The sequence below is a fragment of the Elephas maximus genome, chromosome 1 (assembly GCF_024166365.1).
Source record: "Elephas maximus indicus isolate mEleMax1 chromosome 1, mEleMax1 primary haplotype, whole genome shotgun sequence".
NCBI lineage: Eukaryota > Metazoa > Chordata > Mammalia > Proboscidea > Elephantidae > Elephas > Elephas maximus.
Window position 1 is genome coordinate 164309864 of NC_064819.1, and position 27712 is coordinate 164337575.

The window sequence follows — 27712 nt, forward strand, 5'->3', positions numbered from 1 at the left end:
CAGGGGAAGCACGGTAAATAAATCTACTAACTAATCTTAATCAAAACAGGGAGGAAAGTATCACATCACACCTAAAAAATAAGGAAAACCATCCATGAAATTAAAGAAATTTTAAATAATCATAAGCGACCATTTGGCTCACCTCTTATGTAATTAAATTTGAAAACTTTGGGGAAAAAATAGGTAATTTTCTAGGAAAGTACAACTCTCAAAACTAACCCTAGAAGAGAAAGAAAACCTTCCAATTTTCATGGTGGAAAAAAAAAGAACATTGTTAAATACTACTCCTTAAAGCTCCAAGCCCTAACAATTTCACAGAGAAAAGCTGCCACCTATGTTTCAAGGCACAGAAAAAGGGAAACTTCCAAATTACTTTTATGAAGAATAATATTGGCACTCCAAGCTGGCAAAGAGTACAACAACACACATCACAAAAAAATTCTAAATAAAATATGAGCAAACAGAATACAGCAGCACATTAAAATAACACATCATGGCTTTTATTCCAGGAATGTAGAAATTGTGCAAGATTAGGAAATTAGCATATTAATAGTTCTAAAAAGAAAAAAATCATTTAAGATCATTAACACTATTTATTAGGTCACTACTATTATTTACCATCGTATTAGAACTCTAGTCAATGCATTTGGATAGCAAAATAAATCTTAGAGGTATACAAACTGTAAAGGAGGTAAAATTACTTGCAGATGATATATATGATTGTTCACCTGGGAAAGTCAAAGGAACCAACTGAAATAAAAAAAAACTATTAAAAATAATAAGAGAATTCATTGAGGAGTATATTAAAATAATAAAGTCACTACCTTTATACATACAAATAAAAACCAGTTAGAAGGTAGAATGAAGGAAAATACTGTTTATAATAGCAACTAAAAAGATAAAATACCTAGGAATAAACTTAAGAAATATGTAAGAGCTAAATGAGAAAAAATTTACAACAGCCCACTACCTCTGAGCTTTTTGAGCCAGAGAACTACTACCTGGTTTCCCCTACAGCTCTGCCAGCTGCACTGTGACAAGCCTGGCCCAAAGCACATTAATGATCTTACTCGCTGACTTGCCCAAAGAGCTCTTGTAAACTCTGTGGGTAGCCAAAGCCAGATTATGTTCCAGAGACTTTGTCAGCTTATTTTTTTATGCCAGCCTTCATCCAATGACGGCCATAAGTTTGTGCTTGTTACCCAGCTTTGCAAAACTGAACAGTGTATTGCTTAAGCATCCATAGATAGCTCTCAAGACTATTTTTAAAAAATGGAATTATTTCTGTAAAAGTCAAAATAGTGGTTACCTATGATGATGGAAGAGAAATGTTTAGAAGGGAACAGGTTGCTTCTCCGGTACTAATAATATTCTATTTTTTACCCTAGAGATGGGGAACAGTGTTAGCGGTAAATGACTTTTCTTTTTATTACGCTTTAAGTTGTAGTTCTTCTGTATATATGATAAGTTTGATAATAAGTTATCAACTCCCCAATAATTGTGAAACCAAGTTTCTTTATTAAATGGCCTACGATCAGCCCATTGTATTTCCTAAAACTCTTCACTATACTCTTCAAGTGTATTTTGAGAGTTAATGCAAGATTCAAAACACAAATATTTACAAAGCAGGGTTTAAGAGTAAACATAAAGCAATTCATACTGTAACATACTGTCTTGAAATATACTCACAGACTAAGGAAATCAAAACAATAAAATTTTTCCCAGAAAATATTAAATATTGAATTAACCTCCAATTCAGATTCAATAAATTTCAAATTATATAAGTGATATTTCCTAAAGTTGACTTTTACACTTTGCAAAAAGAATTGATTGAACTAAAATAAGCAAATGAGAATTGGGGAAACTCCATATAGGAGAAATATTTAATGGAGTTAAATGAAAAATTCCAACAATTATCAGAGTTCACCTGTAAATATTTAATATAAGTATAAATAGCCTCTCTAGTAACTAAAAAGACCTATAACTCAACTTTGAAGTCTCTAAATTTATTCTACAATTTGAACTTTTTACTAATGTAGACATTACTTTCAATATGATTTAATGAGCCTTTAGTATATTCTTGGAAACCGTGGTGGCATAGTGGTTAAGTGCAACGGTTGCTAACCAAAGGGTCTGTAGTTCAAATCTGCCAGGCGCTCCTTGGAAACTCTATGGGGCAGTTCTGCTCTGTCCTAAAGGGTCGCTATGAGTCAGAATTGTCTCGATGGCAGTGGGTGTGGTGTGTGTGTGCGTGCGTATGTGTTAGTATATTCTGAAATGTAAGCTGTGATATCACACTCTAAAAAAGGAGTGGAAAACAATGGAAATGTTTCAATTCTTAACTTTTAAACTATTGGACTTTGTTTGTTTTATTGTATCCTAAACCAAAAATTCTATCTTTGACTCTAAACTGTTAAAGAGTTAATCAACAGGTAATTCATCAAGTTGGATAAAATAAATGGGTTTATTTCCATACACAACCCTTCATTGTTAAGAGTTATGCTGTGACCCATTTTGGTTAAAACAGACAACAAAAAGACATTGGTCAGGAGTTGCTAACAACTGCAGCACATTAACCAATTAGCAGTACCAAGATTCAACTATTTCAATTCTCCATTTTAATCTTCTTTCAAAAACAAGAGTGCAAATAATGTGTATCTTAAGTTAGCTGAGACACTGTGCCTTTAATATTATCCTCGATATAACAATGTATTAAATGTATTAAAATGATGTATCTTTGAGAAGATAATAAAACATAAGATAGTGAGAAATTAAAAGGAAATCAGAAGGGAAAAATTGAAGAAGCACACGTTTGGTAAGTTGAAAAGATTTCTTATAGAATAACTTCTTATAATAAATTTGATTTTGCTTATTCTGCACATAAAAAATTTTTAATTTTCTGTACAAATGATCCCTTTTAGCACCGTATTCAGCAAAAAATGTATTCAAGTTTATATTCATAAGGGCTTTAATAAAACAAAATAAAAGGCAGGCAGTAATTTTTAATCATTACTAAAAGATTCTGGTGGCAGACATTACACTGTAGCCTTTCTTTAATCAAAAAACACATGGCAGTGACACACTATAACAGCAGCACGACTAACAGCTGTGGCATTCCCAGGCCAGACAATGCAGCTCAATGGGTATTCACTGTAACGGACTGCCATGACTGTCCTTACTTACAAGAGTGAATAGGTCCATAGATTTGACATTTTAATTTTGTCACACCATCTAAAGACCTCAAATAGAGGAAGGAAGATAAAAGCCATCAAAGCCAATGTTTCCTGCTGCACTGCCTGAGTTTTTAAGGTACCATGCATCCAAATGCACCATTATGACAAAAAGAGTAATTTAATTGCAACAAAGATTGCCATCAAATGATAAAAAGTAAAAAAAAAAAAAAAAGATAGGAATAGATTTTATTGTTTTATTTGTAATATCAACAGAGGAAAACAATGCAGAGGGTTTTTATTTTTATTTTATTGTGTTTTGGGTGAAAGTTTACAGTGCAAATTAGTTTCTCATACAAAAATTTATACACAAATTGTTTTGTGACATCGGTTGTAATCCCTGCAATGTGTCAGCACTCCTCCCCTTTCCCTTTACAATCCAGGTTCCCTGTGTCCATTTATCTAGGTTTCCTGTCCCTTCCTGTCTTATCAACTTTGCTTTTTGGGCAGGTGATACCCATTTGGTCTTGCACACTTATTGAACTAAGAAGCACATTCCTCACGTATGTTACTGTTTGTTTTATAGGCCTATGTAATCTTTGGCTGAGAGGTGGGCTTCAGGAGTGGCTTCAGTTCTGAGTTAGCAAGGTGTCCATGACTATAGTCTTAGGGGTTCCTCCAGTCTCTGTCAGACTAGTAAGTCTGGTCCTTTTTCTGTGAATTTTAAATTTTATTCCTACATTTTCCTCTGTCTGGAACCCTCTATTGTGACCCCTGTCAGATCTGTCTGTGGTGGTAGCCGGACACCATTTAGTTCTTCTAGGCAAAGAGATAATTTTTTTTTTAATAGTGCTTTAAGTTAAAGTTTGCAGTTCAAGGTTGTTTCTCATACAAAAATTTATACACATTGTTATGTGACCCTAGTTGCTCTTCCTATAATGTGACAGCACAGTCCTCCTTTCCACCCCAGATCTCCCGTGTCCATTCAACCAGTTCCTGTCCCTTTTTGCCTTCTCATCTTGCCTCTGGAGAGGAGTTGCCCATTTAGTTTCACGTATCTACTTGAGCTAAGAAGCACTCTCTTCACAAGTATAATTTTATGTCTTATAGTCCAGTCTAATCTTTATCTGAAGAGCTGGCTTCAGGAATAGTTTCAGTGCTAGGCTAACAGAAAGTCTGGGGCCATGTCTTCCAGGGTCCCTCCAGTCTCAGTCAGACCATGAAGTCTGGTCTTTTTACTAGAATTTGAGTTCTGCACCCCACTTTTTTCCTGCTCCATCAGGGACTCTCTGCTGTGTTCCCTGTCAGGGCAGTCATTGGTGGTAACAGAGAGGTAATCTTTAGTTCCAGTTATAACACCTGACCACCATATAGCAAACAAACTCATGTAAATCATAAGGAAAAAAAATCATCCTAGCCAAAAGAAAAAAATCATACTGTAACTATCTGTAGACACAAGAGCATCATACTGCATTTACTATTCATGAAACAAAGACAATACATTCTTTCGCCACCTTGCCACCTTGTATCCATCCTCCACAATAACATAGCATAGTTAACTTAAGGTGGCAGTGAATTTATGTTAATGAGGAACAACTCAGAAAAGGAGGGTAAGAACGGTTATACAACTCAAAGAATGTAATCAATGTCACTAAATTGTACATGTAGAAATTGCTGAATTCGTGTAAGTTTTGCTGTGTATATTCTCAACAATAAGATAAAAGAAAAAATATATATGTGTATATATGTGTGTGTGTGTATATATATCATAGTTACTGAATTAGAGTTAATACTTTTTCAAATAGTAAAATAATTATGGTTAAATTAAATTAAAAAAAAAAGTAACATTTATACTCATTACTGCTGACCAAGCATTAAAATTAAACTTTAATAAGCAGTACGGTATAGAGTTGGACCCCTGGTGGTGCAGTGCTTAAGAGCTCAGCTGCTAACCAAAAGGTCAGCAGCTCGAATCCACCAGCCGCTCCTCGGAAACCCTATGTGGCAGTTCTTCTCTATCCTGTAGGGTTGCTATGAGTTCAAATCGACTTGATGGCAACAGGTTTTTTTATGGTATAGAGTTAGAAAGACCACTAGTTCAGGAGTCAGAAAGACTTGAATTTGAATCTTCACTCTCAGTTTCAGTTTCTCTAAGAAAAGGTGATCAAATATTAACTCAGGGGGATTACACTAATGTCTCTAAAATTTAACTAATTATAAATCTCTTAATTGATTTCTTTAAACAAAATACCAGTAAAATATAATGCAGTTGTTGTTAGGTCCAGTTGAGTTAGTTCCAACTCATAGTGACCCTATGTACAACAGAACGAAACATTGCGCAGTTCTGTGCCGCCCTCATGATCGTTGTTATGATTGAGCCCATTGTTGCAGCCACTGTGTCAATCCATCTTGTTGAGGGTCTTCCTCTTTTTCACTGACCTTCTACTTAATCAAGCATGATGTCCTTCTCTAGGGACTTGTTCCCCTGATAACACGTCCAAACTACGTGAGATGTAGTCTCACTATCCTCGCTTCTAAGGCAGTATTACCCTGTTAATCTATTAGTTTATTCAAACTACAACATATTAAAAATAATTGCAAATATCCAAGAAACTAGCTAGTATAACGTATTTAAAAGACTATTTACATTGTTTTCTCCCCAATTCAAATTCTCGAAAGAACTTGTCCATATAGGTTAAGCATAGACAACTCTTTCAACAAACATTCAGAGCATCTACCATGTAATGGCACATGGGATACAGAGATATTACATAGAACCATTCCTCAAGGAGATCACAGTCTAAGAGAGGTGACAGATAAAGACATAAATCTACATAGAAGGTGGTAAGGCCCATAATCAAAATATATACAGTTAGAGAGGTCACAGGAATGGAGTGACTCCTCCAAAAGTGAAACTTAATTAATTTAATATGAAAGTCAATAAACAGCCAGTTAAAGAATGAGATTGTAATACACACTCTTTGGTAGCAGGAGGGAGTGATTAACTCATTATTTTTTAAATAATTTATAAGAAAATATCAGAACCTTAACCATTTCTTCATTGGGAACTGGCCACTATAGGAGGAAACAGACACTGCAGTGCTGCAATTCAAACAAAATAGGATTAAATGGAAAAAACCTTCCCCAAGCATATAAGCACTCCCTTTACATTTGGCTGCTTTACTATATTTTAATATACAATATCTTCACAACTGGATCAATAAGCAACACCATGATAAATGGGGAAAAGATTGAAGTTGTCAAGAATTTCATTTTATTTGGATCCACAATCAACACCCATGGAAGCAGCAGTCAAGAAATCAAACAATGCATTGCATTAGGCGAATCTGCTACAAAAGACCTTTTTAAAGTGTTGAAAAGCAAAGACATCACCTTGAAAACTAAGGTGTGCCTGATCCAAGTCATGGTGTGTTCAATCGCCATGAAAGCTGGACGATAAAGAAGACCAAAGAAGAACTGATGCCTCAGACTTGTGGTGTTGGAGAAGAATATTGAATATACCATGGACTGCCAAAGGAACGAACAAATCTGTCTTGGATGCTCCTTAGAAGCAAGGATGGTGAGACTACATCTCACATACTTTGTACATGTTGTCAAAAGGGATCAGTCCCTGTAGAAAAACATCAGGCTTGGTAAAGTAGAGGGTCAGCGAAAAAGAGGAAGATCCTCAATGAGATGGATTGATACGGTGGCTGCAACAATAGGCTTAAGCATAACAATTGTGATGGTGCAGGACTGGGCAGTGTTTCGTTCTGTTGTACACAGGGTCACTATGAGTTGGAACTGACTCAATGGCACCTAACAACAACAATAGAGAATTTAAGAAGAGTATTTACCTTAAATGGAAAACAGATTTTCACCTATTATGCCGACAGTGCTATGTTGAGAATAATTCTGAGGCTGAATCCAGACTCAGCAGGACTTTTACAAACGATTAGCAATGTCAGCCATGAGTGAAGAAAGGGGAAAATGGAGGATGTGTACTGTGTATTTGACATCTTTAGTATCTTACATTTTCTCTGGAAGATCTTATCCTATTTGCATACGAGTTCCCAAAAAAGTTGAATTTAATTTAATATGAAAGTCAACAGTCAAGTAATTAAGGGATAGGACTTCAGAAAATACTGTTATGGGAATCTATCCAGTCCACAAGTCATTCCTTACTTCCTGAAAATTGTTCCCTGAACCCTGAGTGGACCCTAATACAACATGGGATAATAAAGTTTCTCTCCTGGGAATTTAGAATAGGAATTCACAAACAGCTAAATTAGTTTTTGTATAGATGTAACTGCAGCATACGAACTTAAGCCAGTATGAATTGATTTCTCTTATTTGCAGCCAAAGGAGCAATGGTAGTCATGTGCTACCATTCAAATAGAGAAGCAAAAAAACTACTCAGTCTGCAGAGAGATGAATGAATAAAATTTATAGAGCCAGAGAAACTAGGGAAATAAAGACAATACTTTCTGGGTTCCTGACAACCTTCTTATCCCTTCCTCAGACTCACCTATACCCCCTATACTTGGATTCTTAGATTCCTTTTTCTTTACTTAATCCAGTTTGAATTGATTTCTGTTATTTGCAGCCAAAGGGTATTAACTAATAAATAAAGGGATAATAAAATTATGAAAGGGTGAAAAAAAAAATCTTATACTGGAGAAGGAAAAAGAAAGGAAGATAAATAAGAGTTTTTACAGAGAAGAAAATATTCTTTGATGGTTATAAGAAGGGGGAGGGAAAGAGGAAGGGAGAGGAGGATTCACTAATTAGTAGAAAAGAACTAATTTAGGTGAAGGGATGGACAACACACAATACAGGAGAGGTCAGCACAACTGGACTAAACCAAAAGCAAACAAATTTCCTGATCAAACCAAACGCTTCGAAGGCCAGCATAGCAGGGGTGGGGTTTGGAGACCATGGTTTCAGGGGACATCTAGGGCAATTGGCGTAATAAAAACTATTAAGAAAACATTCTATATCCCATTTTGGAGAGTGGCATCTGGGGTCTTAAATGCTAGCAAGCGGCCATCTAAGATGCAATGATTGGTCTCAACCTACCTGGAACAAAGGAGAATTGAAGAACACCAAAGACACAAGATAAGTATGAGCCCAAGAGTCAAAATGGGCCACATAAATCAAAGACTACATCAGCCTGAGACCAGAAGAACTAGATAGTGCCCAGCTACAACCAATGACTGCCATGACAGGAAACACGACAGAGAATCCCTGAAGAAACAGGAGAGCAATGGGATGCAGGCCCCAAATTCTAGTAAAAAGACCAGACTTAATGGTCTGACTGAGACCAGAAGGACCCCAGAGATCATGGTCCCCAGACCTTCTGTTAGTCCAAGACAGGAACCATTCTCAAGGCCAACTCTTCAGACAGAGATTGGACTGGACTACAAGACAGAAAATGACGCTGGTGAGGAGTGGGCTTCTTGGATCAAGCAGACACATAAGACTATATGGGCTGCTCCCGTCTGGAGGGGAGATGTGAAGGCCAAGGGGGACAGAAGCTTGCTGAATGGACACAGAAACACACGGTGGAAAGAAGGAATGTGCTGTCTCATTAGGGGCAGAGCAGCTAGGAGTATACAAAAAAAAAATAGCAAGGTGTATATAAGGTTTTATACGAGAGACTGACTTGATTTGTGAACTTTCACTTAAAGCACAATAAAAATTAAAAAAAGAAGTTTTTAAAAATCAAATCTACTTCTCAACCATACTTTAAAGTTATAATAGAAATTTAATACTATAGTTCTGTACCCTCTCATTAAAGAAAGCATGTCATAAACATAAAGATACTTGACCTTTGTTTCTTCTATCCTCACTGCATCCAGCAGATAATGAAGAAGCTCCTGACTATCCTGCTGTTGGAAACCTTTAAATCGAGGGGCCCTATGATTTAAAAACAAAACGGGGAAGAAAAAAAGAATAATTATTTCATGGTACATCAACATGTTACTATTACTTAAAATCACTCTGAAACAACATATATTCAAAAATTCCATTTATAACTTTTTCCACTTAGAAAGACAGAATGTGATTACTATTCCAAATAAGATGAGATCTTAAGTATACACTGAGAACAGTGTGGCTAATGTTTACTAAGCAACTACTACATGCCAAGCATAATACTAGGAACTCTACATATGTTAAATCACATAATCCTCAAGCAACCACGTACTATTATCTCTACCTTACACATGTGGGCTTGGAGGGATTATTTAAGTAACTGTAAGGTCTCAAGGCTAGCAAAAAAAAAAAACCAAACAGTATTTAAACCTATATCTTCCTACATTAAATAACCAAAACAGAGGCAAGAGATTAATCATGTTAAAACACAGGACTATAATATCTCTGTGAATGTATTTCTTTCAAGAATTTGACAATTAGATTTCTTGTGTATTAATTAATAAAAAGATCAAGTGCTGTTCATGGAGGTACTGACATAGCAAATATTTAGTTGATTTCAATAGCTTTGAAAACTTGTATTTTCTGCAATATATTCCAATGCTGTAATGAACATTTTTACCTTAAATGCAAAATAAATAAATCCTTACCTCACACCATGTACAAAAATCAATTCTACAAAGATTAAAGAGTTAAAAGTGAAAAGCAAAACTGAAAAGCTTTTTGGAAGAAAATATACTTGAATGTGTTTATGATCTCAGGATTGGAATTTTTAAGACAAAACATAAAAGCCATACAAAGAACAGACTGAAAATTCTGGCAACAGTACATCCATAGGTGATTCACAAGACAGGAAACCTGAATGGCCAAATAAACCATGAAAAGAAGGCAATGTAATTTTGAAAAATGATATAACAGGGCATTCTATTGATGAAAAATAAGTGCTGGTGAGGACAAAGAGAGTATAAATGAGTAAAACCACTTCGGAGGAAAACTTTAAAATTTCTAGTCGAATTGAAAATGCTCGTATCCTATGATCCAGCAATTCTACTTCTAAACTCTCGTATGTTCGTGCAACACTTCAATAATGTGTCCATCAACAGAACAATGGATGTTGCTGTTGTGTGCAGTTTTCAACTTTGAGTGACCCCATGTGAAGAACTGCCCCATAAGATTTTCTTGGCTGTAATCTTCACAGAAGATCACCAGGTCTTTCTCTTGTGGTGCCACTAGGTGAGTTTGAACTGCAAACATTTCAGTTAGTAGCTGAGCCTTTAACTGTTCGCACCACCAGGGCTCCTTTCAGAACAATGGATAAACGGTGATATATTCATACAATGGATTATACTGTAGCTTAACAGGCTACTATTTTTTTTATGCCAATAACAAGCACCTTCTACGTTTGTGTGCCAACTGCGCCCCACCCCTACCCCCATCTTAGTTATCTAGGACTGCTATAACAGAAATACCACAAGAGGATGGCTTTAACAAAAAGTTTATTCTCTCACAGTTTAGGAGGCTAGAAGTCTCCATTCAGGGTGCCAGCTCCAGGGGAAGGCTTTCTCTGTCAGCTCTGGGGGAAGATCCTTGTAAGCAATCTTCCCCTGGCCTAGGAGCTTCTCCACACAGGGACCCCAGGTCCAAAGACACATGCCACTCCTGGCTTTTCTTGCTTGGTAGTAATGAGGTCCTCCTGTCTCTCTGCTTGCTTCTCTCTTTTACATCTCAAAAGAGACTGACTGAAGATACAACCTAATCTTGTAGATTAACTCCTGCCTCATTAACATAACTGCCTCTAATCCTGTCTAATTAACATCATAGAGGTAGGATTTATAGCACACAGGAAAATCACATCAGATGACAGAATAGTAGACAACCACACAATACTGGGAATCATGGCCTCACCACGTTGACACACATTTTTGGGGGACACAATTCAATCCATAAAATCCCCCAAAATATTTTTATAAGCACCGCTATAAATGTTGCTTACATTTACACCACTTTACATGTTGCTATAAAAAAATTAGCATAGTACACTTATGACAATACCTTGCAGAGGGAGGGCACAGCTGGCATACAAACGTAGAAGGTGTGTGGTATTTGCATTAAATACGGCAGACTTAATCCTAAGGGAAATAATCAGGCAAGTCTGTAAAGTAGATATCCCATTATTTATCATTAATTTTGAAAATTAAACAATAATTTTAATTATAGCTTATATTTATCAACTGCTTACTATGCATCAAGTAATGTGCTAAGTGTTCATCATATATATTTCACTTAATCTTCAGAAGAACCTGTGAAGTTCTATTATTAATTAGTCTTATTTTAAAAATGAGGAAAAGCAAGGCTCAGAAAGTTAGGTAACTTATCCAAGACGACAGAGCTACATTCTCACTTCTCTTTGTCCTTACTAGCACTTATTTTTTACTGATGGAATGCCTTGTTATCTCATTTTTCTAAATTGTTATTTCCTTCTTTTCATGTTTGGTTTGGCCATTCAGGTTTCCTCTCTTGTGAACTGCCTACTGAGATGCTGTTGCCAGAATTTTCAATCTGTTCTTTGTATGCTTTGTATGGTTTATCTTAAAAATTCCAATCCTGAGATCAACAGTCAATGCAGTAATTAAAATCACTGTATATTCATAAAATTAAATACTATGCTAGTCTTTAAAAATAAGTAATTCTATATTTTTTGACAGAGAAGGAAACCCTCATCATATTGTAAAGTGGAAACACAGGTAATAAAATAGTTCTATATACAGTGTAAGGATAAAAAATGTGAAGGGATACACAGCAACATGTTAACAGTTCTGGGTGGTAGAATGCAATGGCTTTCAAATACGTACACAATTTCTTCAACATTCCTTATTCTTCTCCCCCTGAATATGGACTAGACTTAGCGAATAGGTTTTTACAAATAAAATATGGAAAGAATTCCTGGGTAGCGTAAACAGTCAATGTGCTTGGTGGCTAACCAAAAGGTTGACGATTCAAGTACACTCAGAAGTACTTTGGAAGGAAAGTCTGGCAGTCTACTTCTGAAAAATCAGCCTATGGAGCACAGTTCTACTCTGACACATATGCAGTCACCATAAACTGTACAACTCAACAGCAATAGGTTTGGTTTTGGTTAAGGCTATGTGCCTTCCGAGACTAGATCACAAAAAGGATACACTGCTACCTGGCTCTTTTGTGCTTAAATGGCTCATCCTAGGAAGGTCAGCTGCAAGGTCATGAGGACACTCAAGCAGCTCTGGAGAGGCCCAGAGGGAGAAGAACCAAAAGCTGTATAAGCTACTCACTCTGGGAGCAGATCCTCCAACTCCAATCAAGCCTTCAGATGACTGTAACCCTGGCCAACATTTGATTGCACCTCATAAGAGACTCTATGCCAGAACTACCCAGAAAAGCTGTTCCCAAATTACTGACTCACAAAAACTGTGAGATATATTGCTGTTTTAAGCCACTAAGACTTGGGATAACATACGATGCAGGAATAGATAATTAATACATAGGAGGACAGACAGCAAAAATTATGTCATCTTGGTGGGACCTTAGTGTTTGGAGCCTGGTGGCATAGTAGTCAAAAGCTATGGTGACCTACGATTGCAGACCAAAAGGCCTGCAGTTTAAATCCTTGGAAACTCTATGGGGCAGTTCTACTATAACCTATAGGGTCGTTACGAGTCGGAACTGACTCAACGGCAAGGGGTTGAGTTTTGGTTTCGGGGAACTTAAAGATTAAATTTCAAAAGAGAAGGAAGATGCTCAATTTCCTTTAAAAGTTAACCGCAAATAATTGTCGAAAACCAATTTGGATTTCCTAAAAAAAAAAAACTAAAACAAAAAGCTCTTAACTTTAGTTTGCTTGAAAGTAATAGTATCTCTATGTAGCATATGGTTCAAATTGGCTTGTTTCTGCTTAACTGTTACTGAAAAGGCCAGTGTATAATTTTTAATATTTTTATATTAATGTCCCAAAAATCATTTCATTATACTAATTCTTCAGTTTCAATACAGCTCCTTTTCCTTTCTACAAATTTGCTCAAAAAAAAAAAGTTATGAAGCATTATTATATACTGTGGAGTCTCTGGGTAGAACAAATGGTAAATGTGCTCAGCTGCTAACTGAAAGGCTGGAGGTTCAAGTTCACCCAGAGGTACCTTGGAAGTAAGGCCTAGCGCTCTACTTCCAAAAAATTAGTCATTGAACTACAGAGCACAGTTCAACTCTGACACACATGGGGTCACCATAGTCAGAATCCTCTTGAGAGAAAATAGGGTTTTTTTTGGTTTACAGTATACCATACTTTCATTCTATTTTGAGAATTTGGTAGTACGCTCTAAGGTACTAACAACACACCACAGAACATCATAAAATTAGGATTAAATGTCTTTGAGTAACACTGTTCAGCATACATTTTGTTGAGTTGATTACCTTTCCTCGTGGACAAAATCCAAAGACAACTCAGCACATCAATACTAGTTAGCAACATGATGGAGTAAAGGAAGGAAGACAGGTATGAATGGGAAGGGAAAAAAACAGTCACCCTATAGCATCTCTGAACCTTTTTTAAAAAACTGCAGATAATAACTGGTGAAATCTGAATATTATCTCTACCAAAATTGATGGTATTGTATTAATGTCAATTTCATAGTTTTGACAGCATATAATGGTTATGTAAGATATTATCATCAGGAGAAGCTAAGTAAAGGGTACATGGGAATTCTTTGTACTATTTTTGCAACTTCTTGTGAGTCTTAAAAGTATTTCAAAATTACAAAGCTATTTTTTAAAAAAGGCCAGAAGAAAGTTGAAGCATTTGTTCCCAAACACCACTCATCACAGGTGGTCTGATAATTACCATTATAATAGAAACTTCAAGAGACTGGTTCAACTTCAAAAGTCAATCAACAAAGATGAATTTCAGAGTAATTATGCCAAGTGAAAGAAGTCAGACAAAAAAAAAGTACACATGGTATGATTTCATTTACACAGAATTCTAGAAAATGAAAACTAATCTATAAACTGACAGAAAAATAGGAAACTGGTAACCAGGGGGAGGGTGACCAGGGGGATGGAGTACAACAGGGCCAGAGGAAACCTGAGGGTGAAGAATATATAATGAATGTGGCACGGTGTCATGAATATAAACATATATCGAAACCTATCCGATTGTACACTTTAAATATGTATAACTTACTGTATATGAAATATACCTCAATAAAGCTATAAACAATATCCATCAACACAATTCACTGAATCAACAGGCCAAAAAAGAAATACCATACAATTCTTTCAACAGATGCAGAAAAGCATTTGAGCTTTCAGAACACTAGTAATAAATGATAATTTCCTCAGTCTGATAGGAAGGAATCTATTAAAAAGGTCTACAGCTATCATCATACTTAAGGGTGAAGGACTGAATGCTCTCTCCCTAATATCAGGAACAAGGCAAGGATGCCTACTTCACCACTCCAACACTGTACTGGAAGTCCTCACCAGTGATATAAGGTAAGAAAAATATAAAAGGATACAGATTGGAAAGGAAGAAATAACAAAAGGGTCTTTATTCATCAATGACATTATTATTTACATATGAAATCCTCAAAAATCTACTAGAACTAGCAAGTAGGTTAAACAAGGTAGCAAGAAACAAGATCAATACACGAAAATCAATTGTATTTCTACATACCAACAACAAACAATTAGAAATTGAAATTTTTTTAAATGTGCCATTTACAATAAATAGAATAAAAAAATCATGAAATTCTTAGGAAAAAATCTAAAAAAATAGGTGCAGGGTTTGTATGCTGAAAACTACAGAACAGTGATGAGTAAAAATTACATTAGTATTACGTAACTAATGATTATTTACATTAAAAAAGTAAATGCACCCACTTATGACAAAGCTGATTAAAAAGAACTTTAGGAGAAAGTGGTCCTCTTTCAGTCTCCTTCATGCTGTGAAGAAACAGGAACAAGGCTGAGGTCAGTGGTCCAGGGCTTGAAAGTTCCACCATTAATGGAGCCTTTAAAAACAGGATCAATTCTAAGTTACAAATATACTCTAAGAATTATACTTTGTTTAAATGTAAGCAACTAAATTGCCTCAAGTATATTAAGAACCTTTATTTCCTAATATATTGTAAATATAGGAAATATTAAAAGTCTTGCCTTGAAAAAAACACATTTTCATATCCTTATCCTTTACTTATAAAACTATTAGCTTAAGAGTGAAATCATAAATTTTTAATTGTTTTTAACTGTCCCTTAATGTACTCTCTCACAAGTAAAATGACTCATCTACTTATATTTGTAGATCTTCATAAATCAACATTAAACGTAAGTTATGCTTAGTTGGAAAACTCCCAAACTTTCTCTTCTCCAAATATTTTACTGAGGAATTAGAAATTATTATGTTGTGATAAGCATTTTAGAACTCTGTTTTCAAAGCTATACACAAACTGTTTCGCTCTAATGTATACATATGTACACACACACAGCTCAATTTCTAACTAAAATCACATTACTAGTGTCTCAATGCCTTCCATTCAAAGAATACATTTATAGTTGAAAAAGTTGGGTCTATTACTCATTGCAAGGAGGGAGAACACACACCAGGAGCAATCATGGGGTGTCTTAGTTTTAAAAAGAACCTCTTATAGGATTTGGGGTTTGATTGGGTGATTTCTAAGAGGGTCTAAGGAAGCAGGGGTTCTCTCTAGATTGGATGCTGTCAGAAAGTGGAGGTAATTCTATGATTGCGCGTCTCAATAAATCTGATCTCTGTGAGGGAAAACTGGAATGAGGTTAAAGCTATAAGTGGTAAAGAAGTAAATTGGTCTGATAACAATATTTGGAAATGGATAGTGGTGATAGCTGCACAACATGATGAATGTAATTAATCTCACTGAATTGTACATGTAAAAAAGGTTGAAATGGAAAATGTTTTGTTATATGTAGACATATGCACATACACACACACCACCCCCCCTACACACACATACCACAATTTAAAAAAAGAAGTAGCAGTAACTTATTTTGGCAGAGAGAAGGGTGTATGGGATTTTGTGGGTGGTAGAGTCACCACTTTTTTGTCTGTGTTTAGACAAAATTATGATGTAGCCTTGTCTCATTTTATCATAGTCTCTGAGTAACCCGGAATGAGGCTAGTGTTCTGGGAGACTGTTTACGTCTAATACAATAACATGGCCTACCTGTGAGTGCCAGGCCAGCTTCTGAATGTCAGGGGCTACTCTTTTTTTTTTTTTTCATTTTTTCTTCCTCACTAGCTTAAAACCCATCATCAAACTAGGCTCCGAAAAACCTTTAGATGCTAACTATTAAAATTAAATCTACCTTTAAGGGACAAAAATGTTATATTTAAGCAAATGTCAACAGAAACTACAAAACAGGGGTTGTAGATATTTTTGCTCAACAAAAGTCAAATCTCATTTGTTTTTTCTAGTATGTTTGTTTACCTCAATATTTCTGTATTGTTTGATCCATGCTATCTTTCAACTATAACATATCTTAAAGCTATGTTTTTAGAAGTTTTAAAACTGATTATTTCTTTTCACAAATGCTTTTGAATTTTATTTTTTTATTATTATTTCTTTTTAATCCTCTAACTACCATACCAGTTGCTGGTTCTGAGAAATAGGAAGCCTAGATTTCAGGAACATCAGTGGTTTATCTGGAAAGAGCAACTGTCTACATAGTTATACTTCTTACTCACCAGCTGAGAGTCCGAAGAAGGAAAGATTTTTAATTTTGTACCATTTTCTTTGATCTCATTCATCAGATCAGTAAGAATGTAAGTCTGTGCCAAGTTCTAAAAGAAAACAAAAGTAAAGTCTTCTGATTCAGTTTATACCATACCTTTAATTTTATGGAATAAAATAAAAATCAAAGTTTCAAATTTCATTTAGCAGAGCAAAACTGTCTATTTCAAAAAACTAAAAAATTTTAATTAAATGCACTTTACATGTAGTAAATGCCACTGTATTACTGATAAAATCATGACAAAAACACAGAGAAGACCTTTAAGAAGCACTGTGGGAAAAGAAGATGGATGCATGTGTAGATGATGGCTAAAGATAGCCTAAAACAAATGAAAAAGAAAACAAAGAGAGGAACATAGCATTCATTTGACAGTCTACAGGTGTGTCAATGAACATACAAATGGAAGACAAAAATGGTGCAGTCCTCCTGAAGATGTTAAATCTTTCAGTCTAAACAGGTGGTTCTCAGCCAAAATTTTACATTAAAATCATCTCATCTATGGTTGCTGACAAAACCAAAATAAAAACCAAAAGGTCTGACACCAGACTTTCTGAACCTCATCCTTTTGACATGAAAAGCAGGTATCTTTATTGCTGTTTGTTTTTTAAGTTCCACATATGATTCTTATAAACTCCGAAAGCTAAACTCTAAAGGTAGCTCCTGATGAACCAGGAGGACTCTATGAAAGCAAAGCTGAACTGACACTATCATGAGAGAAAGAGGAGGCAGCATTCATTCCCCTAAGAAAGAAAAGTACTAAAAAATTACTGTATTAAAAAAATCACCAAATTCCTACTATGTTTATAGTAACATATTAGACACAGTGCAAGCTCAGTAAGAATTTAATAACTGGATAATGACATTATGACCAGTATAAACAAATAGTACATGAAATTCTGGAAAGTGAATGCTTCTACGTACTGAGACACGTTTTATCAAAATTCATTTTCATTGATAATTTAGTGCCCTCTGCTTAGGACTCAGAGCTACCAAATACTGAATAAACTATAAAGTAATCAAAATAACCTTCTAAATTATACAAAGCTTTCTGTGACTCTTACCTGCATGACTGCATTAAAAAAGCAAGTATTTCCTAAATTAGTAATTCCTTTCACAGATGTTACTCTGCTGTCTTCTCCTCCCTGAATTATTTCACCTGTTTCACATTTTTCTTCACAAAGTTTTATGCTTCTAGAAGAAGTACCTGTAAGTTAGAGAAAACATAGCTGAGATATAAAATTAAATATAAAACATTTGACATAATTTAAATATATCCTTTTAAATTAAAAAAGACTTTCCCCCTTAATCAATGTTCCTGAAGGACAAGAATACAAACATAAGTGTTTTTGGTTTTATATCTTATTGCTAATTAATTTTAATTCATTTTAATATACCAATCTCTACCTCACACCATATTACAAAATAAATTCCAGATGAATTTAAAAATTATAAAAGAATAAAGACAAAACAAGTAGAAAAGACCCAGGTCTTAGCTTCTAAGCACTATTCTCCATTAAAAAGGATGAAGACCCCTTGAAGAAAAGACTGATCCGAAGTCTGGGGCAGTGAAAATACAAAATGAATCGTAACATTTTTGTTATGCCAGAGAATAAGGAAGTGCTCAAAAAAGTGTAGGAGTAGGTCAAAATACACAGGAGCCATCTTGCACAGACTCCCACTGTCCCAATCTGGGAGTTTGGCCATCGAAATAAATATGGACAATAATAGATAATCATTCACTGAACAAAATGAGAATGAATCTAAATTGTAATAAATAAATGAGGAACAGAGAGAAACTCAAATTGAAGGATATTCTATAACTTACCTGTGTTCTTTAAAAATGTCAACAGCATGAAAGACGAAGAAAAGATGAGGAACTATTCTAGATTACAGGAGATTAAAGAGATACGAGAAGTCCGTGTGTGGTGCAAATGGTTAACATGCTCAGCTGCTAGTTGAAAGGCTGGAGATTTGAGCCCACTCAGAGGCACCTTGGAAGAAAGGCCTGGTGGATCTACTTCTGAAAAATCAGCCACTGAAAACCCTATGCAGCAGTTTTACTCTGACACATACAGGGTAGCCATAAGTCAGAATCAAGCTGCAGCTGGTAAAGAGATATCACTGCTGAATACAATTATTAATACATAGTGCCTTGCCTTGCTAATTAACTTTTAAATGTTTGGCTATCTCATCTCTCCAATTAGGTTCATGGAGAACAGGTAATGCACTTCCACAGGGGTGGGATTTTAGGAAAAATACACACAATAAAAATTCAATATAAAACTGAAACTGCAAGATTAAACAAGTTTAACAGAACTTTAGCCCTCTAGATTTCTGAATTCTTAAGATGAAATAAATTTAATATCCCCCCTCTTTTGTACAATAACATTAGAGAAGATGAACCAGGGTGGAGAAGGTCCTGTCTTCAGGGACAGGAGCAGAGAGCAAACACCATAAGGAGAAGCTTTAGACTCAGGCAGGGGCGTACTGATGTCATTCACATCCTGTTAGTTCAAATGAAGCTTGACTGGGCATCTGTGACTTTTGCCAAAGCAAATGCATCAAAATTTAGGGCTCCACAATCAATCAAGTGGGGTTATTAACACTCATTTACCGCAAAAATATCCCAAAGAGGGCCCAAAATCAAAGAATTATCCCTACAACTTGAATGAATAGAAAGAGAGTGACAACAACAATAATAAAAAAAAAAAAAAAAAAAAAAACCACGCATCAGAAGAAAGCAAATAATAAAAACTGGAGCAGAATTAAATGAAATAGAGAATAGAAAAACAATTGAAAGAGTTAACAAGAATAAAAGCTGGTTCTTTGAAAAAAATTAACAAAACTAATAAACCATTGGCCAAATCGACAAAAGAAAAACAGGAGAGGAAACAAATAACCTGAATAAGAAATGAGATGGGCGATATCACAACAGATCCAACTGAAATTAAAAGAATCATATCAGACTACTACAAAAAATTATACTCTAACAAATTTGAAAACCTAGAAGAAATGGATGAATTTCTAGAAACACACTACCTACCCTAAACTAACACAAACAGAGGTAGAACTAAATAAACCCATAACAAAAGAAGAGATTGAAAAGGTAATTAAAAAATCCCCCCAAAAAAAAGCCAAGCCCTGGCCCAGACGGCTTCACTGGAGAGTTCTACCAAATTTTCAGAGAAGAATTAACACCACTACTACTAAAGGTATTTCAGAGCATAGAGAAGGATGGAATATGCCCAACTCATTCTATGAAGCCAGCATATCCCTGATACCAAAGCCAGGTAAAGACACCACAAAAAAAAATTACAGACTTATATCCGCCATGAACTTGGATGCAAAAATCTTCAGCAAAATTCTAGCGAAGAGAATTCAACAACATATCAAAAAAATAATTCACCATAACCAAGTGGGATTCACACCAGGTATTTATGCAGAGATGGTTCAACATTAGAAAAACAATTAATGTAATCCATATAAAACAAAAGAATCACATGATATTAACAATTGATGCAAAAAGGCATTTGACAAAGTTCAATACCCATTCATGATAAAAACTCTTCAGCAAAATAGGAATAAAAGGAAAATTTCTTAACATAATAAAGGGCATTTATACAAAGCCAAGAGCCAGCACCATCCTAAATGGACAGAGTCTGAAAGCAGTCCCCCTGAGACTGGGAACCAGACAAGGATGCTCTTTATCACCACTCTTACTCAACAATGTGCTGGAGGTCCTAGCCAGAGCTATTAGGCTAGATAAATAAAGGCCAACCAGATTGGTAAGGAAGAAGTACAAGTATCTCTAGTTGCAGATGTCATGATATTATACACAGAAAACCCTCAAGAAAACTACTGAAACTAATAGAAGAGTTCAGCAGATTATCAGGATACAAAATAAACATACAAACACCAGTTGGATTCCTCTACACCAACATCAAACAGGAAATCACCAAATCAATACCATTTATAGTAGCCCCCAAGAAGATAAAATACTTAGGAATAAATCTTACCAGAGACATAAAAGACCTATACAAAGAAAACAACAAAACACTCTGCAAGAAACCAAAAGAGACCTACATAAGTGGAAAAACATACCCTGCTCATGGACAGGAAGACTCAACATTGTAAAAATGTCTACCAAAAGCAATCTATAGATACGATGCAATTCCAATCCAAATTTCAATGATATTTTGTAATGAGATGGAGAAACAAATCACCAACTTCACATAGAAGGGAAAGAGGCCCCGGATAAGTAAAGCATTACTGAAAAAGAAGAACAAAGTGGGAGGCCTGATTTTAAAATATTATTCTACCACCACAGTAGCCAAAACAGCCTGGTACTGGTACAACAACAGATATATAGACCAGTGGAACAGAACTGACAATCCAGACAAATCCATCCACATATGAACACCTGATATTTGACAAAGGCCCAAAGTCAGTTAAATGGGGAAAAAGACAGTCTCTTTAGCAAATGATCCTGGCATAACTGGATACCCACCTGCAAATAAATGAAACAAGACCCATACCTCACAGCATGCACAAAAACGAACTCAAAATGGATCAAAGACCTAAATATAAAATCTAAAAACGATAAATATCGTGGAAGAAAAAATAGGGTCAACACTAGGAGTCCTAATACATGGCATGAACAGTATACAAAACATTACAAACAATGCACAAACACCAGAAGAGAAAGTAGATAACTGGGAGCTCATAAAAATCAAACACCTATGCTCATCCAAAGACTTCACCAAAAGAGTAAAAAGATTACCTACAGACTGAGAAAAAGTTTTTAGCTACGACATTTCCAATCAGTGTCTGATCTCTAAAATCTACATGATGTGGCAAAAACTCAACAACAAAAAGACAACCCAATTAAAAAATGGGCAAAGGATATGAACAGACACTTCACTAAAGAAGACATTCAGGTAGCTAATAGATACATGAAGAAATGCTCATGATCATCAGCCATTAGAGAAATGCAAATCAAAACTACAATGAGATTCCATCTCACTCCAACAAGGTTGGCATTAATCCAAAAAACACAAAATAATAAATGTTGGAGAGGTTGTGGAGAGACTGGAACACTTATACACTGCTGGTGGGAATGGAAAATGGTACAACCACTTTGGAAATCGATTTGGTGCTTCCTTAAAAAGCTAGAAATAGAACTACCATACGATCCAGCAATCCCACTCCTTGGAATATATCCTACACAAATAAGCCGTTACATGAACAGATACATGCACACCCATGTTCACTGCAGCACTGTTTACAATAGCAAAAAGATGGAAGCAACCAAGGTGCCCATCAACAGATGAATGGATAAATAAATTATGGTATATTCACACAATGGAATATTATGCATCAATAAAGAACAATGACAAATCTGCAAAACATTTCATAACATGGAGGAATCTGAAAGGCATTACGCTGAGTGAAATTAGTCAGCTGCAAAAGGACAAATATTGTATGAGACCACTATCATAAGAACTCAAGAATTAGTTTAAACAGAGAAGAAAATATTCTTTGTTGGCTTTGAGAGTGGGGAGGGAGGGTGGGAGAGGGATATTCACTAATTAGACAGTAGACAAGAACTAGTTTAGGTGTAGGGAAAGACAACACACAATACAGGAGAGGTCAGCACAACTGGACTAAACCAAAAGCAAAGAAGTTTCCTGAACAAACCGAACGCTTCGAAGTCCAGCATAGCAGGGGCAGGGATTTGGGGATCACAGTTTCAGGGGACATCTAGGTCAACTGGCATAATAAAATCTATTAAGAAAACATTCTGCATCCCCCTTTGGAGAGCAGTGTCTTGGGTCTGAAACGCTAGTAAGTGGCCATCTAAGATGCATCAATTCGTCTCAACCCACCTGGAACAAAGGAGAATGAAAAACACCAAAGACACAAGGTAATTATGAGCCCAAGAGATAGAAAGGGCCACATAAATCAGAGACTACATCAGCCTGAGACCAGAAGAACTAGATGGTGCCTGGCTACAACCGATGACTACCCTGACAGGGAACACAACAGAGAACCCCTGAAGGAGCAGGAGAGCAGTGGTAAGCGGACATCAAATTCTCATAAAAAGACCAGACTTAATGGTCCTATTGAGACTAGAAGGATCCCAGAGGTCATGGTCCCCAGACCTTTTGTTAGCCCAAGACAGGAACCATTCCCAGAGCCAACTCTTCAAACAGGGATTGGACTGGACTATGGGATAGAAAATGATACTGATAAGGAGTGAGATTCTGGAATCAAGTAGATACATGAGACTACGTGGGCAGCTCCTATCTGGAGGGGAGATGAGAAGGCAGAGGGAGACAGAAGCTAGCTGAATGGACACGGAAGGAGAGAGTGGAGAGGAGTGTGCTGTCTTATTAGGGGGAGAGCAGCCAGGTGTATATAAATTTTTATATGAGAGACTAACTTGATTTGTAAACTTTCACTTAAAGCACAATAAAAATTTTAAAAATCCCAGAGGAACATGTGAACTTGAAGCCAGGTATAGAGAATAGGAGGTCCATCAGCTGCAGTCCTTACTTCATTCTTGGCCCACTGTACTCATTAAATAGGTTTATTTCCTTAACACAGAATCATGTAAGTAGGTGAGTTAGAAAGGATTAAAAAAAGTAATAATTTTCCCAAGCTCAAATGTTCCAGATAATTTAGGAACTACTACATGAGGAAAAGTGGCAAGCACAGCAAGATTATATAATTTGCCATGAGAAAGAAACAGAACCAGATTTCAAATTTGGGCAATCTTGTTCTAGAATTGCAAGTAATTGTCACTTCAAATAACTGTCACTACCGGGCTCATTCAAGAATGATGTCTATCACAAAAAGTTCTCATAAGGATTAAATAAGGTAATATCTGTAAGGTACCTGGCACAGTACTTGCTAAACAGCTCTCAGTTATTGTCGTTGCGTGCCATCAAGCCGATTCTGACTCAGAGCAACACTATAGGACAGAATAAAACTGCCCCGTAGGGTTTCCTAGGCTGTAACTTTTACAGGGGCAGAACGCCAGATCTGTTCTCCCGCAGAGCCGCTGGTGGGTTCGAGCTGTTGACCTTTCGATTAGCAGCCAAGTGCTTAACCACTTGCTACCAGGGCTCACCGAAATTATTACTTGTGCCAAAATCAAACCTTTATGTCCACTGTCTATTTGCTGTCATAATTTTTCTTTATTCATTTCCTGTATATTCCCCTATATATCCTCTATTTTTCTTTATTCATTTCCTCTATATTGTTTTCTCAAGTTTATTTCTTATCTCTAATTGCATTTTCTGAATTGCTAATATGTACTACCTTTTGTATTGGTTTTATGGTTTTCATAATTTCTTGGCTTTTCTTTTTAACGTGGAAATATCTCATTGAGAAAAAAAAGAACTGGTGGTTTCTAAGTGTTTCTTTCATTAAACAAATCTATTCCATGGGGAAAAAAAATTTCTTCCAGATCCTAACAACTTTTCTCTTATCCTGTGCTGTAACATTTTTTCGTAAACCCTATTACTTGTTTTTCCCCCTTTATTCCTGTTTGTTTAATCTTTAAACGTTACTGGTTGTTACCGGATGTCTATTGTTACCCAGATATCGAGGAGTTGTTTTTAAATCCCAACCTCAGAATCCTGAGTTAATGCCGAGAGTCATTAACAAGGTAGGTCTCTCTTCCTGTCCTCCAGATTTTAAAATGGATAACAAATCCCAAACTGGAGCTTGGAGACAAAGGTCAGTATAATCATTAAAGCAGGTCACTGACATAAAGAGCAAACAGAGAAAAAAGACCGGGGAAGAGGCCAGACAGTGTTCAAACCTGCAAGTAAATGTAAAAGAAAAAAAACTAGTCAGCATTTAAGAAGCACTACACAAACAAGAGAAAGCTGACATGGATCCTGGCTGGGTTTGCAATGAAAGCAGTCTGCCTCTTCATTGTATCTGAGATTCCAACCAGAGCCTAGGATAGGCAGGTTTCAGGTTCTCATTATTGGCCGTTGCCACTAGATGGCTTCACAGTGATTTTTAAGAGATTTAAAATGGAAGTGTAATTAAATCCAAGCATCAGTCCACCTTCACAGGCAACGAACAACGTAATTACTGTTTTACATTTACAAAACTCATTCTCCAAGGGGTATGCCTGAGGTCACAATGCTAATCTTCTGACTATAAATCCATTACCATTTTACCACATAAATTCTCTTCAGCGATTTGCACAGAATGAGAAGAATCATAAAAAATAGCGGGGCACAATTCTTACAGATTTGGGTATATGCAATCTTGACCGAACAAATAATAATAAATGTTGCCATAATATTTTTTAGCTTATTAAGATACAAACATCTTCAAATTGCTTCAAAATAATTCCGGGGGGGGGAATAAGTAAAAATAACAATAAAATAGGATTGGCCATGCACTGATAAATGTTCAAGCTGGTGGTGCATCTACAAGGGTCCATTTTTCCTAGTCTTTCTACATTTGTATTTGTTTGAAATGTTCTAAAAAAAAAATTTCTTTTTTAATTAAAAAAAACAGAATGGCTAGGGAAACACAAAAAAACCAAAACCCATTGCCTCCAAGTCAATTCCAATTCACAGGGACCCTACACGACAGAGTAGAGCTGCCTCACAGGGTTTCCAAGGAGCGGCTGGTGAATTCAAACTGCGTACCTTTGGTTAGCAGCGAGTTCTTAACCATTATGCCACCAAGGGAAACATATAAACTATATTAACTATATATAAATATATACACATTATTCATTTAGGAAAATAGTTCCAGAAACAAATAGCTTAATCTTGCAAGGTAAACAACATTTTTAAACCATAATACACCAATAATTTATATATCTGTGTACATTTATCTATCAGTTTTCAAAACATCTGGCATAGCATCCTAAAGTAAACAATGTTCACAAGACCATCTGGACAAAACTGCAGACAAAAAAAAAAAAAAGAATAAACATATGGAAAAGCAGATTTTCCCCTTCCTTTCAGCAGTAAGGGGTAACAAATGTTGAACATAGATATATCCACGCTTCACTGTGTGATGCTTTTCAGCACCACCTGGCTCTCCGTGCTTAGCCACCAAATACAGACAGCACTGCCAGAAAGCACATGTCCACAGGGCAATGGCAATAAAAATATTTTATTTCATGGTTAAATAACCACTTCACACAAATGGCAAGGGTCTGTTTGCTGACTTTTACATGTAAGTCTGTAAGAAAATATTCAAAATTAATTATGCTTAGACTTTAATATTAAACAAATCAGAATTTAACTAGAAAACAGAATGACATTTTCTAAGAGTTATTTAAGTGCAAGTTTTTATTTTACTAACAGCACATTTATAAAATGTAATAATTCAAGCTCAATTGATTTATCAAATGTCCATTGTGTGCCAGGTACTACATGAATCACTATCAATAATTTATACTTAGTTGCTTATAATTTATGACTGGAGCATAAAGAACCTATATATAGTGAACACCACCCACCACAGAGATGCTGAGCCTTAAATTTAGGACAACATGTCACTAAAAATTTTAGAAATTAAGTATACATGCTATACAAAAAATTTGCTCACTAAGCAAAACTACTGTCAGCTTACAGTTTAAGGTTCTAGTTTAAAATAGGGGTGCCTGAATCAGTCTATTATTTAACATAGAAGTAGGTATGTATGTTTTAATAAAAAGCAATTTATGACTTCTAATGAAGAATGATTCTGATCATTTTGTTTTCAGAAACAACAAAGTCTTCTCAATACAGCAGTACAAAGATTTTAGATCATGTTCACTTGAAGAGCTCTCCCCTTCCTCTATAAGCACAGAACCAAATGAACTGACTGAACTTCAAGATGTTTTGGAGAATGGTATGTATGTGAAATTACATGGCTGCTACAGCAACAGCAAAGAACACAAACTACACAAGCTTTGATTATCATTCATTTGTTTTGATCTCCTCAAGTTTTACCCTCACAAATGAGAAAGTGGTATCCACAGTTAGAAGGAGTAACACAGAACCTCAGGGTATGAAAGTTATTACAATGGATTTAACCTACCACTTCACTTATCACCTCTATATTACCAACACTGTCATCAGATATTACATCTACATAATAATACAGACCCTAGAATGCAAAGAACATTGAAACATAACTTCAAGATATTCTAGATAAAATTTTCAAAGCTCTTTTATATCTCTGTAATGTATCTTTAAACCCATAATCTGAATACTCAAATAGAAAGAAGCTGGCCAACTGAGTAGACTGACAGGTTTTTACATACCTCAGGTTTTCAATACATAAAACTAGCTGAAGCACCAGCGAAGAAAAAAAAAACTGTTTTTCATTTCCATTTCAACAACTTCTCTAAGACAATCTACAAGTGATGTTAAGTACCTCCAATTTTTCCACTTAAAGACTCAATCATCTTCCTTAACCAAGTTTAAGGACATTAATTCATAATATTAAAACACTCAAATTTTAAGTTTTTAATGAACTGGACGAGTATCTCCATAATCCTGGAATGCAAAAAGACTTTCAAAGCATGACCCCAAAGGATAAAAACCTTTATGGAAATGACTGATGGACCTGGCAACAAAGATATTCAAAATTTCACTAAGACAAAAAATAATAAATATAAAAAAATAAGCACTCTTGTCAACTATAACCTTTGTATAATCTTTCTGGAGGGCAGTTTAACAAAAGTAATCAAAACACATTTGAGATATGTCTATCCTTTGGCCAAGAAATTCCAGAAAATTTAAACTACTTAAATAGAAGAAGCACAGACATGCAGCTTTGTTTAT

At 35.6% G+C, this 27712-nt stretch overlaps 1 protein-coding gene across 5 annotated transcripts in view; it reads right to left on the reverse strand.

Annotated features, from left to right (window-relative positions):
* The window catches only part of USP45 (ubiquitin specific peptidase 45), a 76254-nt gene that overhangs the window by 24041 nt on the left and 24501 nt on the right, over window positions 1-27712 (reverse strand). For 4 of the 5 annotated variants that reach the window (XM_049897912.1, XM_049897906.1, XM_049897932.1 and 1 more), the window contains exons 6-9: window positions 17960-18102; window positions 16852-16947; window positions 15012-15142; window positions 9002-9089 (exon numbers count right to left, since the gene is read on the reverse strand). In XM_049897912.1, the coding sequence (XP_049753869.1) occupies window positions 9002-9089; window positions 15012-15142; window positions 16852-16947; window positions 17960-18102 (458 nt within the window). Of the gene's footprint in view, window positions 1-9001; window positions 9536-15011; window positions 15143-16851; window positions 16948-17959; window positions 18103-27712 lie in introns of those variants that run through there. The other variant, XM_049897922.1, reaches the window with a different exon arrangement.